This window comes from Neomonachus schauinslandi, chromosome 7, assembly GCF_002201575.2.
Source record: "Neomonachus schauinslandi chromosome 7, ASM220157v2, whole genome shotgun sequence".
Taxonomy (NCBI): Eukaryota; Metazoa; Chordata; class Mammalia; order Carnivora; family Phocidae; genus Neomonachus; species Neomonachus schauinslandi.
In genome coordinates this window covers 124,369,103-124,385,051 of record NC_058409.1, presented here as the reverse complement: position 1 = coordinate 124,385,051, position 15,949 = coordinate 124,369,103, and the positions used below count along the sequence as shown (strand labels likewise).

Genomic DNA, 15,949 nt, shown 5'->3' with positions numbered 1-15,949 from the left:
TATCCACCCAACCGCTAGTTTTGACAGAGGTGCCTCTGTTCTCTTTGGCGATCTAGCTTGGGGTAAAACAGCAACAACAAGAAAAACCCAGCAACGTGGGCATCTACTGCTGTGGTTATTTTAATACAAAAAATAATCATTATACAAACATGTCTGTTTAAATAACCTCTCAAACTGTAAATCTTTTTGTAATTTTGTTGGAAACTTCCGTATATTGTCTGAGATTTAAGGATAAATGTGACCATCTAAAGCCCTAGCGTCCTTTATCCTGTTTTCTGTGACAAAACACAGTGCAATTGCTAAGCATTCATACCTTTGCCACAAAAACAAAAGCTTCCTGATTTCCTCAATCCTGAGCAGTCTTGAGAAGTTAACTGTTTTAGAAAACAGAATAATGCTTTTGTTTTAAAGCAGTCAAATTAGGGACCCACCCGTGGCTGGCTCAGTCAGTAGAGTATGTGACTTTTGATCTCTGGTTCCTAAGTTCAAGCCCCATCTTGGGTATAGGGTTTACTTTAAAACATAAATATATAAAGTAGGCAAATTAGTCTTTCTTTGCCCTTTAGGAAGAAAAATTATTGATAGATATTGAATAGCAATTGGGCTAATAAAAATTGAACTGCAGGGCGCCTGGATGGCTCAGTTGAGTTAAGTGTCTGCCTTCGGCTCAGGTCATGATCTCAGGGTCCTGGGATTGAGTCCTACATTGGGCTCTCTGCTCAGCGGAGAGCCTGCTTCTCTCTCTCCCTTTGCCCTTGCCCTGAACTCAGAATGATTCTGTTCATTTTTTTTCTCCCTGCTCGTGTTCTCTCTCTCAAATAAATAAATAAAATCTTTTTAAAAAATTGAACTGCAAGCCCCTCCAAGACCCCAAAACAAAATAAACATGCAAGTGAACACCCAGAAAGAACAAATAGTAGTAGCTTGGCAGTGTATCCATGTATAGTGTTGATATTAGACTCTTATTGAGAGATTCTCTTTATCAAAGGAACTTGCCATTTCAATTCTGACAATAAAATACTATGTTGGTAGCTTGGGGTTTTTAGGAAAGTATGTTGAAGTGTGTGCTTCTGCTGTGATGGACACTAGAAAAATGGAAGGGGCTAGGGACAGGGCCTTCATGAAAGAACACTGCGAAAAGAATCAACTGGTCCCCATCTGAACCTGAGGGCTTGTAAGAACATGGCTGGAGGGAGCAAAAACTATGACTTCCGTCTACCACAAAGACAAAAAAATGAACTAGGCAATGGCCACATTTTTTTTTTGAGTGCCAGTTGCATGCCAAGCCCTGTACTGGGTGCTGAAATGGCATATACCAGCTGGACACACTACTGACTTTTACATCTAGAAGGAGACAGAGCCATGTCCACAAGGTACCTAAGTCATGGAACAGTGAGTTGAATGTCATAGCAAGGACTAAAAGAAAGTGCTATGGGAATATAAGGGATAGAAAGCTTGGCTCTGCGGGGGGGGGGGGGGGTAGTCAGAGACTTCCTCACCAAAATAGTACTTGAGATGGACCTAGAAATATGGGTACAATTTAGATGGGCAAGAATGCCCATTTAGACAGGCAGTGGGGACATAGAAAGGACATTTGAAGCTGAGGAAAAGCAATGATTAAAGGTTTGAGATTGAATGTCTGCTGCATGGTGGGGGAAGCAGGAAGCAAGGCAGTTTGGCTTCCTTTTCTTCTACAGAATTTTCTGGGATTTCTGTTCAGAATTTAGGTGTCCCTGTATTTGTTTTATTTGTCTGGGAATGGAACATTTTTGTCCCAGAGAGAACATGCCATTGGTATACTGAGAACAAGTACTTGAGTTCCCAAAGGTGGTTAAAGGCTTTTAAAATTGGCTTCTATCCACTCATTCAAACCTCAGTGGAGTGGAGTTGAAAGAGCCCAGTGTTTATTTGAATATTTGAGTGTGTGTGAGTGCATATGTATGGGGGGGCGGTGCATGCTCTAGCACCTTTCTTCATGCCAGCAACCCATCCAGTACTCCAGCTGAAAAGAGCTTCACTCATAATAAAGACCATGCCCTGTGGTTGGCCAAAGATGATGACTTTTAACTTCTTGGAGTCCAGGTAAGATGGTCCTCAGCTGCAGGTCACTCTCCTAGCTCACCCATTCATTGATTTCAAAATCTTCAACCACCAGAACAGTCTTTGGAGAAATGATCAGGAAATAAACATTGAACTCTGCAAATAATTCCATTTTTAAGCCTTACAGAGGTCAAGGACAGGTGGGTAAAGCAAGCGAGGTAGCTGTTTCTTTTATAAAGGTGCTGTTTCTTTTATAAATGTAGGGTACTGACTCACATGGGGTCCTCTGAGCATTTGCTCATCATCATCCCACACTTATTGGGAAGGAAGCAGGTATCGATTGTCCCTGATCGTTCCTCTAATTCAGTCATGACCTTGCAGCTCTGGGATAGATAATGTGATGGAGAGGGAGGAAGGCAGACTGGGGAAGATGGAGTGGTTTTGAGTGTTGACTGTCTCATGTAATTTATTGAATACTGTACTGAAAGGGAAAAAAAACTGCAGAGCTGTATGGGGACAGAATGGTCAATGTACCAGTTGTTCACCTTTGTGATCATGAGGCTAACTGGGAGCTGAGCTGTCACTGCCTAGCATCATGAGAGAGGAACATACCACGTATCACCCAGAAAAGATCAAAATTCAAAATTCAAAGTATGGGTTTCTACTGAATGCGCATTGCTTCCCAACTATCATAAAGTAAAAAAAAAAAAAAAAAATTTAGGTTGAACCATTGTAAGTCAGGGACTATCTGTCTATATGAGCAAATTATGAATTAAATATGAGTAAATTAATATCATAAAATAAATCATCAGCAGTATTTTGAGTATTGGTGACTTAATGAAAAATATGACCCTCTGACAAAATACGGACCTCTGATTAGGAAAAAAAAAAAAAACACATGATAGAATAGACCCAATTTGTCGTGTGTAGAACTAGTCTGCTTCTCGAGTTTTGTCAAGGCCAGAAATAGCCTGAGATGGAGGAGCTCTCTCCCACACTCAACCTTTGCCCCAGTGAATGGAGGCAGAGCCCAATCTTTTCTAAGATAAATGATGCCCGAAAGCTGGAAACTGTTGTGCAGAGAGCTGGCAGAAAGTGAGGTGTGGGCAGACGGCTGAGGCTGAGGTCTTATCACAGGGCATCCAATGGGCAGACCCTAAAACTGCAGAGCCAAAAAAAGAGACTGATTTCCTGCCATGGACTTCCCTGTGTCTGAGGGAAGGGACAACGTTTATTGATCTAATCCACGTATCTAACAAAGAGAGCCACAAAACAGGAGCCGATCAGCGCCAACGCAGAGGCTGTGATCACCACAATGCCGCTCCCAGCCTTGTTGACCAGAAAGCCCAGGCCACCTCCAACCAGGATCTGCGCCAGCTGCACCATGCAGGTGAGGACAGCGCAGGCCAGGCCCTGCCCTCTCCCACCGCCGTCCTCTCTCCCTCCCGGGGCCTGCTGTCTCTGCAAGGGAAACACAGGAACACGCTTCATCTACAGGAACTGTGCTTTAGGGCAGAAGTTGGCACACACTTTTTCTGTGAAGAGCCAGATAGGAAACCTTTCAGCTTGTGGGTCCCATGGTCTTGGTTGCATCTACACAACCTGTTCAAGACCAAGTCTTAAACTCCCCTGTTAATGCCTAGGAAGGTGAAATGGTTAAGATATGCAAAATTATCTCTTCCTAAGAAGTCAGTAAGTAGGGGCACCTGGGTGGATCAGTTGTTAAGCGTCTGCCTTTAGCTCAGGTCATGATCCCGGGGTCCTGGGATCGAGCCCAGCATCGGGCTCCCTGCTTGGGGGGAAGCCTGCTTCTCCCTCTCCCACTCACCCTGCTTGTGTTCCTGCTCTCGCTCTCTCTCTCTCTCTGTCAAATAAATAAATAAAATCTTTAAAAAAAAAAAAGAAGTCAATAAATACAATGTAATGGAAACTCAATAAATATGCCATTCCTTTCCTTCCGTCGTGTTAGAAGTTCAAATATGTATAAGAAGGGTATTGAAGCACAGATCTACATAGGAGAAGCAACATGAAAAAAAAAAAAACAACATTTCAACCTTTCAGAATGCAGTTGGTCTGAATTGGTTGATAATGTTGCCATTCATCAGGTGTCTTTTACGTGCTGGGCCTTACACAAGATTCTTTGGCTTGTGTTGCTTCGCTGCTTCACCGCATCCTCCCCTCCTCCCGGGTTGCACATACTATCGTCCCCATAGAACAACAATAATACTAACCACCATTTTTTGAGTCCTTCCCAGGTGCCAGGTAGGCATGATGCCAGGCACCCCACTTGCACTATCTTGTTTAATTTCATTTTCCAACCACTCCTTAAGGTGGGCTTATTTTTCCTATTTGCTTGATTAGGAAGCCCAGGCCCTAGAGTCTGAATGATAATTCCTATACCATCAAGTAAAAAAAAAAAAAAAAAAAAGCATTGTGCAGAAAAAAGCACATAATACTTTGAATACGAGAGGAAAAATAGGAAAACAGATTCATACTTGCTTGATGTTCATTTTAAAATACTGGAAGGATAAACAAGATAAAGAAGAACCTAGCAAGGGGCTCACGCGTAAGCCCCGGAGGGCGATAGGAAAGGTGTCAGCGGGAGCCACTTCGGGAGTGTGCGTGGATATGGTTGGCATTGTTGAACCATGTGAACATACCGCCTTATCGAAAAAGGAACTCATTTTAAGGGATATTTAATAAATAAACGAATAACACCCCCTGTGTCACACACCTGCCAAGTAGGGGTGGCAGGATTTGAATCCAGGTTTCTCTGAGTCCAAAGCTTGTGTGTTGCGCCCTGGTACCACCTAACTGCCCCCTAGGAGGGACGGTTCTGCATGATAACTGTCTCTAACAGCAAGACCCTTGCGTGCATTGGAACATTAGTGACACTGATTGCCAGGGGGGTGAGGACAGCCACAAACTCTCGTTTGGAAGGTTCTAACTCCTGGTGCCACTTCGCCCTGCGGCCTTTGCCAGGTCAAGGGATAGGGAAAGCGGCGAGCATTGCAGCCACATAAACGTGTTTCTGCAGCGTCACACTGTGACAGAGTGAGCTGGAAGTTACCTCTTTAGCTCTTGTATCACTACTCCAGCTAAGGAAAGGTGATGCCTATTTTCATGGAGAAAAAGTGACATCTTTTGAAAAGAAGAGGTGGTTTTCTTCAAGCAGAAACACCAACCCACTGTTGCTGGGGGGCAGCATGGTGCCTTGCCCTCCAGCCTGAGCCTCAAGGCAGAGCTGGGGCAGGCCTCCCTGGAGGCAGCTGGTGGGCTGACCACCTGCAACCTCAGCTTTCCTCCTTGCATGCAGGGTCTGACTTGCTAAAACCTGGTCTCCAAGGGAAATCTCCTACCTTTACCCAACGATTCCCAGAAATGCCACCTTGCAGCCACTGGGGTGGGTGCCAGTGCAGGTGAAATGCTGCAGGTGCTCGGGACATTGGGGCAGGCGTCAGAGTCCCCAGGTTCCCCTTTCTTTGTCTCTATGTGATAACCAGGGTGGGCTTGTTTCTCAGCATTACTGAGCCTTCTTTCCCTAATCAGATACCGGAGGGTAACTGGACCTGCTCTACAGCTCTCCAGGTGCCCAGGGCTTCCGAGTAAGGAGGGGGGTGTGGGCTGCCAAGGTGGTCATGCTTTGGCCAGACCATCACTACATTTGGCTGGGCATTTTAGAGTTGCTGTTCCAAGACCCTGATTCTCCAGCTCTGCCCTGTACTTTCCTACCACATCCCCCCAGCCTTCCGGTGAGGTTCAATGACGCACCTTCTCCTCCTGCTCCTCGCGGTGGTACATGGCAATGAGGTTAAAGGGCACAGTGTACAGAGTGCTGGACATCACACCAAACAAGGTACACAGAGCCAGGGTGGAGTAGACGTTCGGGAAAAGCCCAATAAATCCTGTTCCCAGGCCAAATAGCAAATACCCCGTGAAGTAAAGACCCTTTAATCCGATGTAGGATACCAAAGGTTTCTGAAAGTCTGTGGGGAGAAGAAAGAAAGAAATTACAGCTGGAAGTGCCTCACAGCATTTGGTAATTTCAGACAATCTTTTCTTTTGAAGATTCACTGTTTTTTAGGAGCTTTCCTTTGATACCGAATCAGGAACAAAAGAACCTCCTTATCTTTGCTTCAAAATAGCTGGCTTTTGGAATCGGTTTTAAATCCTGTGCATGCAGAGGGCTGGAAATTGTCTTGCTAGGTTGGGCTTTTTTTCCCACAAGTAAGGACCAGGCGCCGTTCTGGCAGGCAGCTGAATAGCAATAGGATGCAAAGAGGTGCTGGAAAAGCGCACCTTGGCTATGGGACTGTGGGGGTGCAAGACGTGGAAGAAAAGTGGGTCCTTCTAATTCACAGAGTCTGGCCTAACAGGACACAAACAACAATCCAGGCCTATCTTGGCCCCATGGCCCAAAGTCAGGTTGGAGGCAACTGATAGAACCAGATTTTAAGAATGATCCAAGTCATCTGGTCCCTCCACCTCCATTTGAATGTCATCTGCATACCTGAGAAGGAAGCCAAAGAATGTTCTTTGTCTAAAGACAGGTTCCCTGACTTGCCAACACTTCCCAGGCTGGTGAGGGGCCCTCACTGTACCCAGCACCTCCCCATTGCGGGCTCCCTCCCTGTCAGTCCATTCCCATCACTTCTCAAAACCTCAGGTTCCTCATCTAAAAAAACCTACGCAAACAAATGGAACTAATAAAACCCTTCTTTGTGGTTGTTGTCAGGATCAAATGAAATCCAATGCTTGTGACATCACTCAGCCCAGTGCCAAGCACACAGAAGACATCCCGTTAATGGTGGCTACTGTCATTTCAACAAATACAGGCTTGACTGAGGCTGAAGATGGTTATCTCTTAACTTGGTTCCCCACCCAGCAGGTAAATTTGGCTTGCTCATAAAAGTACTCTAGTAGAGTTCATTCTTAAAAATTGAAAATTCTGCTTTACAATGTTTTACTATGTTTATGTTCTGCTTTACAATGTTTTACAATGTTTACTATGTTCCACCATGGTAGGAGAATTCCCTAAAAAACTTCAGTCTTTCGGAGCACCTAGGTGGCTCAGTCATTTAGCATTTGCCTTCGGCTCAGGTCATGATCTCAGGGTCATGGGATGAAGCCCCGCATCAGGCTCCCTGCTCAGTGGGAAGCCTGCTTCCCCCTCTTCCACTCCCTGCTTGTGTTCCCTCTCTGTGTCTCTGTCAAATAAATAAATAAAATCTTTAAAAAACAAAACAAACAAAAAAAAAACTTCAGTCTTTCTTTTTTAAATAGCTGTTTCTCATCCATAGGCTCCCTATCTTTCCCCTGGCCATTCTACTGGAACACGAACCCAGGGGATAAATGATAAAGACCGAAATGTGTCTATTCAAGAATGAAATTCTCCCTATCTATCCAAATAACTGTTGGATTCACATCACAGAGACAAGAAACCTAATCTGTATTACATTTGAATCAATTATGAAACTAAATACTGTCTCAGATCATCCCATGGAAGTCAAAGCTCTGAAAATGACAAGTGGGCAACGTTGCTTCCTCTATTAAGTTCATACCATCCCTAGGGGGCTGTTGTCAAGGTTGAGAGAAAAAGCAGTATAGAGCTAGGTCAGTTTCTGTTTGCTTAATGATTATATTTATACAAAAAATGTAATCTAGGTGTCTCAGTACCTAAAAGACACCAACAGTATTCACTGGGGAAATGCTCTCATCCAATATGTAGGCCAGCCAAGAAGAAGGCAAAGAAGCATAAAGAGCTATTTGGAAACATAAGTAACTTCAGAACAAAGACTGAAAGCCAAGCAAAGAATCCTTTATCCATGAAGAGAAATCAGTAAGTGTAAGGGTAAACCTGACTCGCCCTCCACTGGGTCTAATACCCAGTCATAGTTATGTCCTCACACTGTGCCTCTCATTAGGATTGGAGATAAATGACGGATTTAAGCACCAGCTATGACTAGTAATGTCGGATATGATAAATTGGCTACATTTCAGTACTCGATATTGCTATTTTCATGGATCTAAGTATGCTTGCTATGCAAAAGGAACTTGAAAATACCATACCTCACCCTCCACCCCAGCAGCCAGTTTGCCCTGCCAAACTCCATCTGGATAGAAATTCCAGATCTGCATCTGATGTTATGTGATGAGTCCAAGATAGATGGTGCACTCTGGAACTGAAGGAAAAGACTGATTCTGCTCAGGGTGGGTTAGAGTGCAGAGGGAAAGAACTTGGAAGATTTAACAGACAAGGTCCACTGGAGCTGAGTCTAAAAGCATGATTAGCAGTTGTCTAGATGTGGAATTAGAGAGAGCATCTGGAGAAGGAGAAGCTAAAGGCAGTAGGAAATACACAGAGCTGAGAAAGTCTGTGTAGTGAGTCATCAGGGGTAGTGAATCTGAACAGGAGTGAGAGAGGTCAAAGTGTGAACGGGACCAAACTGAAAATCATGGAATACCAGGCTGAGGACTTTGACTTTATCTTATGGTCACAGAGAGCTCCTGAAGATCCTTAAGGGCTGGTTGGTATTTTATAAATAAAATTTTAGCTCTAATTCAAATGAAAGGGATCCCATAGGGGCACCTGGGTGGCTCAGTCGTTGGGCGTCTGCCTTCGGCTCAGGTCATGATCCCAGGGTCCTGGGATCGAGCCTGCATTGGGCTCCCTGCTCGGTGGGAAGCCTGCTGCTCCCTCTCCCACTGCCCCCTGCTTGTGTTCCTGCTCTTGCTATGTCTCTCTCTGTCAAATAAATAAATAAAATCTTAAAAAAAGAATTAAAAAAAAGAAACTTACTTTAAAAAAAGGGGGATCCCATAAATTTATATATTAATATAACTTTGGGAAACTATTCAAATAATAGTTTATTGTACACAGGGCTTTTAACTCAAAAGGACCTAAAAATAACATGCATTTTAATCAAGTGCAATGAAATTCATACAAGAACTAAGACTAGACTAATGGGATGTCCCTAGTAGGGATTCTTTGAGAAAAAATTATTTTTTAATTGACACAAAACTAAAATGCATATTACTTGTGGGAAAATGGGCTCCTCTTACAAGAATGAGGGTGGTAGTAAATAGTACCCCCAGGTCTTGAAAGCACAAAGGGATTGAGATGAATAATTAGACCTTTTTAGTCTACCAATCTCGGATTCTATTTTAAGTACTTGAAATCTTCCTCCTGCGATTTTCTTAGTTCATGCACTCTAGGGGGAAAAAGGGAGAAATAGAAGCTTTAAGCCACTATTATCTGGTTATCATAAATTTTAAATTAATAAAGTTTATGGTTTCATGATTACTGGGCTCCTGACTTCCTTACATGTTTGTATTAGGTCACCTTTTCCCAACTGTGCTATATTTTGAAGAGATTTGTTGATCTTGAAGCAGGTTTCCTGCTGTGCTATGGCTAGGTGGAGGTCAGACAAGGGGTCATTATATGCATTCACTCTCCTCCCCCCCCCAAGAAGCACACTTCAATGGCAGAACATGTGCCCCTGAGAATGGTAACAGGGATTGTCCTCCGTCACTTCCCCCTCTCCCACCTGGGCCATAACCCTGCTGTCCCTTGGGCCTACCCAAAGCTTAGAGCTCTGAGTTGGGGGCCAACTATCTCCCCATAATCCAGAAGGAGCTCCCATTATCATTAGAAGCCCAATTTCCATCCCAAATGGGGGAACCTGCATACATTTTATAGGCTAGACTATTTCACTTAATTCAGTGTATACAGGTCTTAGAGATTTCCATATACATTGGCAGGCACCAAATGAGACTGGGGTTATAGTATATTAGTTTGGGATTGTTTAAAACCAGTCACAAGGATGTCTGGGTGGCTCAGTCTGTTGAGTGACTGACTCTTGATTTCAGCTCAGGTCATAATCTTGGGGTCCTGGGATCGAGCCCCGCGTCGGGCTCCCTGCTCAGCGGGAAGCCTGCTTCTCCCTCTCCCTCTGCTGCTCCCCCCATGCTCTCTCTCTTTTTCTCAAATAAATAAAATAAATAAAATCTTTAAAAAACACAATAAATAAATTAAACCAATCACAGAAATCTCTTTGTTTGCAATGTCTTTACAACTAAAACTTAGCTAAGTGGGGGTTAATCAACTCTGGTCCCCATGGAAAGCGAGTACCTGAGAAAGAAAGTTGTCATCCTCAATTCTGGAATAGTGCTCCTGTGACATACTGCCCTCCCCACCTGAGCTAAGGTCATTTTGCATGTTAATTCTGTCACCTAGCATATTAACCATCCCTCCTATGTTCTGTCATATACAGATCTAATAAGCGTATCTGTGAAACTCCACCAATGATCTTATTCCGGTAGAACATAGACTTGATGCTAATCAATACTCAGAGCAGAGACTCTAGCCCTTGTGCATGTAATATTCCACCATCTTATTTACAAGATTTCCTTTTATTTTCCAGGGAGCTTTGATCAAGAACCCATGGACTCCAAGGAAAAAGTAATCAATGAGGAAAATAACATAGAATTCAATATGGCAAAGGATACTTCTTGTGGTCCTTTCTAAGGGTCCTTTCTGATCTCCATATATTTATCAAGAATCTGGTATTTTATTTTATTTTATTTTATTTTATAGTTTTATTTATTTGAAAGAGAAAGAGCAAGCATGAGTAGGAGGGGCAGAGGGAAAGGGAGAGAAAATCCAAAGCAGACTCCACACTGAGGGAGGAGCCTGACATGAGGCTCGATCTCATGACCCTGAGATCATGACCTGAGCCGAAACCAAGAGTCAGATGCTTAACCGACTATGCCACCCAGGCAACCCAAGGATCTGGTCTTTTAAAAAGCAAAAAAATAAATATAGAAATATAAAACCCAAGATTCTGCTAGACCAGAGCCCTCTAGAAGATACCTTCAGGAGGAAGAGACTTACAAGAATAAAGTGAGGAAAACACGGAATTGATGCACAAGCCCCAACATCCAACCTCGACCCCTCTTTCATAGATGAGAAACTCTGTGGAGTTGTGTGCACCGTAGGGATCCCCTTGGTACACAATCTGAAAGAGAGATTTGGGACCATTGAGATACAAATGCAGTGTGGTAGGGACTCCCTTTCATGCGCTCTGCTTCTCTATCCTTGGGGAATGACATGTCCCTGCCCGGGGGCCCTTCCTAAGACACAGAGCTCATTCTCCCATGACCACATCACCCCTTTCATCCTTTTATGCTTCTACTCAAGGACCTTCCAGAAGTCCTAATGCCATCAAGTCTAAACAATATTTCCCTGGATCATTAACACCTTTCTTTCCACCTAACATCTGGCCCCCACCTAACTTAGGCAACCCTGCCACCCTTCTTCCGATACAGCCAACAGGCTTCTGACTCATCTCCACACATACCATTCTTATTCCTGCTTGGAATGTTTTCTCCCTCTTCTCTCTCTGTTCAACTCCCATTCACCTTTCAAGGCCTGGATCGTACTATACCTCCTTCATTAAGCCTGCCATGACTACTGCAGCTCACACTGATTCTTCCCTGTCTGTTGTATTTGATCAAGTACTGGTCCCATAGAGATGTCTAGGGTGTAGTAACTTGGCTCCAGTTCCTGTCTGTAAGACAGCTTCTTGAATGTACTCTTTCTTACACTCTTACGGTGCCCATCCTAGGGGAGAGCCTAGAAGAAACTCGACAAGTGTTGAATGATGGATTGATGTGCAAGTCAATGAGTATGTGCACAGACATGTTTATTACCTGGCCCATGAAATCTGTAAAGAAGAGCATGTTAGACAGGAAGGCGGTCCATCCAACGAAGTGGCTGATGCAAAGGCAGCGGTAGTGGGGAGGCATATTCACCAGCGCGCTCAGCAGTGACTTCATGGTCATTGCCTTCCTAGTCTGGAATAAAACATGAAACAGGTGTGACCTTCAGTGCAGACATGCAGCCAGCTGTGTGAGCCAGAGCACACAGCCATGTTACATATCTGTCAGTCGATTACCCCACAGAGTCACACTTTCTCGGCATGGCACCAAGGTTTCTACGGAGAGGTCTTATAGGAGGTGTTCTGTTAAGTATGTGTGGATATTTAGCAGTTTCAGGCCCAAATAAGGCTTTGGAGAGCTAAAGGTAAAGGGACTGGAAATGGGGCTTGCTTTGGGCCAAATGTAAGAGATATGTAGCATCCTGTCTTTGAGTGACAGAACCACTACACAAGGACAGAGCTCATAGATCTAAGCTAGCCCTTAGATGATTATAATTCTTAGATTTCTTGAATCCGAAAGTGTGGTAGGCTGAATTCTAAGATGGCCCCATGATCTCTGTCCCCTGCTGTTACCCTGTAATTATGTTATGTTACATGGCAGAGGGATTTTGCAGATATAATTAGGGTTACTAATTTCTTGACTTTTAGTTAATCAAAAGGGAGATTATCTGGTGATTCTAACCAAATCACATGAGCCCTTTAAAAAGCAGAGAATTTTCTCCAGCTGGGAGCAGAAGAGGAAGTCAGAGAGTTTCAAAGCACAAAGGTTACTGGTTTTGAAGGTGGAAGGGGTCACACGGAAGGGACCTTAGAGTGGACTCTAGGAGATGAGTGACTCCTGGCCATCAGTCAGCAAGAAAACAAGCACCTCAGTCCTATAATCACAAGGAACTGGATTCTACCTGAATGAGCTCAGAAGCCGATTCTTCCCCAGTTGAGCCTCTGGATGAGAATGCATCCCCATCAACAACTTGATTTCAGCCTTGTGAGACCCTAAGCAGAGAACCCAGTTGAGCCCACCCAGAATTCTGACCTATAAGACTGTGAGATAATAAATATGGTTTTAAGCTGCTCAAGGTAATTTGCTAGGTAATTTGTTAGGTAGCACAGAAAATTGATACAGAGAGCCAATCAGCTCCCTGCTCTTGGTCACGTACCTCTTCCCAGTTTATTTCTCTGGATCCTGCCATGAGCCAGCACACATAAATGAGCCCTATGTGGAGTCAGAGGTGAAAACAATATAGAAGACACACACACACACACACACATACACACACATACCCACATTCTTTATTTTTTTTTTAAAGAATTTATTTATTTATTTGAGAGAGAGAGAGACAGAGGGAGAGAACACAAGCAGGCGGAGTGGGAGAGGGAGAAGCGGGCTTCCCGCTGAGCAGGGAGCCCAATGTGGGGCTCAATCCCAGGACCTTGAGATCATGACCTGAGCTGAAGGCAGACGCTTAATGACTGAGCCACCCAGGCACCCCCCCCCACATTCTTTAATTTAGGCTTAAATTATGTTGAAACCAAAGGCTACACTATTTTTTTTGTATCAGAAACCTTGAGAAGATGAGAAATTTTGAACTATTGACACAACTGTTTTGAAATACAAAGAATAAAACAGCTTTCAGCATCTTGTTATATAAGAGAAGAAAGACACCTTGGGAATATTAAGACACTGAGACTATAAACATCAGTCATGGTGGGGTGATAGGTCTTTCTTCTCAGATCTTTATTTATTCTGAATCTCAACATAATGAAATTGAGTCCTGGCTAGTTTATTTATAAGGTGGTCTCCTGGGAGTTTCTATTATAACTATAACAACATATTGTTTTATAACTCTTAACTTTATATAATAATGCTTTTTACTTCAATATTTATTGTGGAAAAATATATTTACTTATTGTAGATTTGTTATATAAATTGATTTTTTAATTTGTTAGTTTTGTAGTATTTAACCTACTGGCCATGACTAAACTGATCTTACACAGTCATCCCCACCCTTATGCATGGGGGATACATTCCAAGACCCCCAGTGGATGCCTGAAACCGCACATAGTACCAAAACCTATATAGACTATGTTTTTTCTTATGCACACATACCAATGATAAGGTTTAATTTATAAATTAGACACATTATGAGATTAACAACAACAATCATAAAATGAACAATTATAACAATATACTATAATAAAAGTTGTGTGAATGTGGTCTCTCTCCCAAAATATATCATTATGTTGTACCTACTCTTCTTCTTATTCTTGTGATGACATGGGATGATAAAATGCCTATGGGATGAGATGAAGTGAGGTGGATGACATAGCATTAGGCTACTATTGACCTTCTGATGATAAATCAGAAGGATAATCTGCTTCCAGATGGCAGCTGACCACAAGTAACCAAAATGTGGAAAGTTAAGCTTCGGATAACCGGGAACAACTGTACCTAGTCAGTATTTAAAAAGTATAGACATTCCTTTGGAATTAGGAAAAATAACTTCTCTGCATGTAAAACATGGTAACTGTAAAAATAAATGTTGACTGGGGAAAAAAAAAAAACCTCAGTGATGCCTTGTTACTTTTTATTTGACCATAGGAAGAAGCTAAGGGTATAGAACAAAAAAACAACAGGGGCTCCTGGCTGGCGCAGTTGGTAAAGCATACAACTCTTGTTCTCAAGGTTGTAGGTTTAAGCCCCACATTGGGTGTAAAGATTACTTAAAAAAAATAAATAAAATCTTTAAACAACAACAGCAACAGCCTGAGTTTCATGCCTCAGACTAAGTGATTAATTTTTACTTTTCTTCTTTTCTTTCCAAAAATGCAAAATTTTAAGACGTGAATGTGGCCAGCAAGTATTCATCCTCATTCCAAATATTAATTTATGCTTCTGCCTTATACATAATTTTCATCCTACTTTCATTGTTAATCTGTTTTCCTTTCATCCAAAAATAAATATGAACTTTCAAATTGTGCCTAGTAGTTCTGTAAAAGCTGGGAATGTAAATATTCAAAGCCCTTTGGGTATTTTCACTCAGAATGAAAATTCAGCTGACATCTTATTCTGTGACTGCTTGATTCCCTTGGTGAAGTCCTTTCAATAGTTCTGAACCCTTGGGAGTTGCTCTACTTCACGTATTGTACACCTTTGTCAACTGGAGATTGGGGGGGGTGGATTTATACATGAAAAAGGCACAGAGGCAAGAGTAGGAAAGAGAACTTCACAAGAGTACACTCAAAAGGAGACTACTGAAATACTGAGGTAAGCAATGATGGCATGGAGGAATTGTCAATGAATTTTATGGGATCCAGTTTGAATCCTGAAATAATTCAGGCCTCCTCTTGCCATTAAAAAAAATAATAATCCCAGTTCTCAAACTGCACCACCACCCTCATTTTGGAAGGTGTATATTCTACCTTGGAATATAAGTATTGGTATAAATGGCTTATTATGGCCCCTGTTAGGGCTGTAAATTCTTGAGCATAGGAAGCAGAGATTAGTCAATTTCATGATCCCTAAATACCTAGTAATGCTTTGTATATACTTGGTACCTGAAGTAGTTTGTTGACTGAATAATGACTGTAATACACTTACATACTTATATAAAGCTTAAAAAGCACCTTTGCATGCTTTATCTTAGCTGAACAACCCAATAATCCTGGAAAATAGATAGGCCAACCCATCAAGAGAAGTTGAACTCATAGAGATTCACTGAGCTTGTATGAAAGTTCTGTTAGAGCACAGATTAAATCTGTTCCCTGTTGGTGTGTGAGGTGCTCAGCCTTCTGTCAGGCTCATAATAGGCACTTGTACCTCACCCCTTACTATGTGGTAGGAACTTTGCATGGCTTATGTCATGGAATTTGCACAAAATCCTTGTAGGTAGATAGACTCACTTTCTTATTTTACAGAAACAAATGCCCAAGGTCATGCATTCCAGAGGTGGTAGAGGCAGGATTTGAACACCTATGCTCTTAATTTTTTTTTTTTTTTTTTTAGAGAGAGACAGAGTGCCTGTAAGCATTGGGTGGGGAGGGGCAGAGGGAGAGGGAGAGAGAGAATCTTAAGCAGGCTCCACGTTCAGAGCAGAGCCCGACGCCAAAGCAGGGCTCGATCTCACCAACCTGAGATCATGACCTGACCCAAAACCCAAGAGTTGGATGCTTAACTGACTGGGCCACCCAGG

At 42.7% G+C, this 15,949-nt stretch overlaps 1 protein-coding gene across 1 annotated transcript in view; it reads right to left on the bottom strand.

The window, feature by feature from the left end:
* Window positions 1–3,260: 3,260 nt before the first annotated feature.
* The window catches only part of SLC45A2 (solute carrier family 45 member 2), a 34,124-nt gene continuing 21,435 nt past the window's right edge, over window positions 3,261–15,949 (bottom strand). Inside the window, exons 4-7 of the mRNA XM_021696048.1 lie at window positions 11,752–11,895; window positions 10,934–11,057; window positions 5,812–6,026; window positions 3,261–3,501 (exon numbers count right to left, since the gene is read on the bottom strand). Of these exons, the coding sequence (XP_021551723.1) occupies window positions 3,280–3,501; window positions 5,812–6,026; window positions 10,934–11,057; window positions 11,752–11,895 (705 nt within the window). The 3' untranslated portion in view covers window positions 3,261–3,279. The remainder of the gene's footprint in view (window positions 3,502–5,811; window positions 6,027–10,933; window positions 11,058–11,751; window positions 11,896–15,949) is intronic.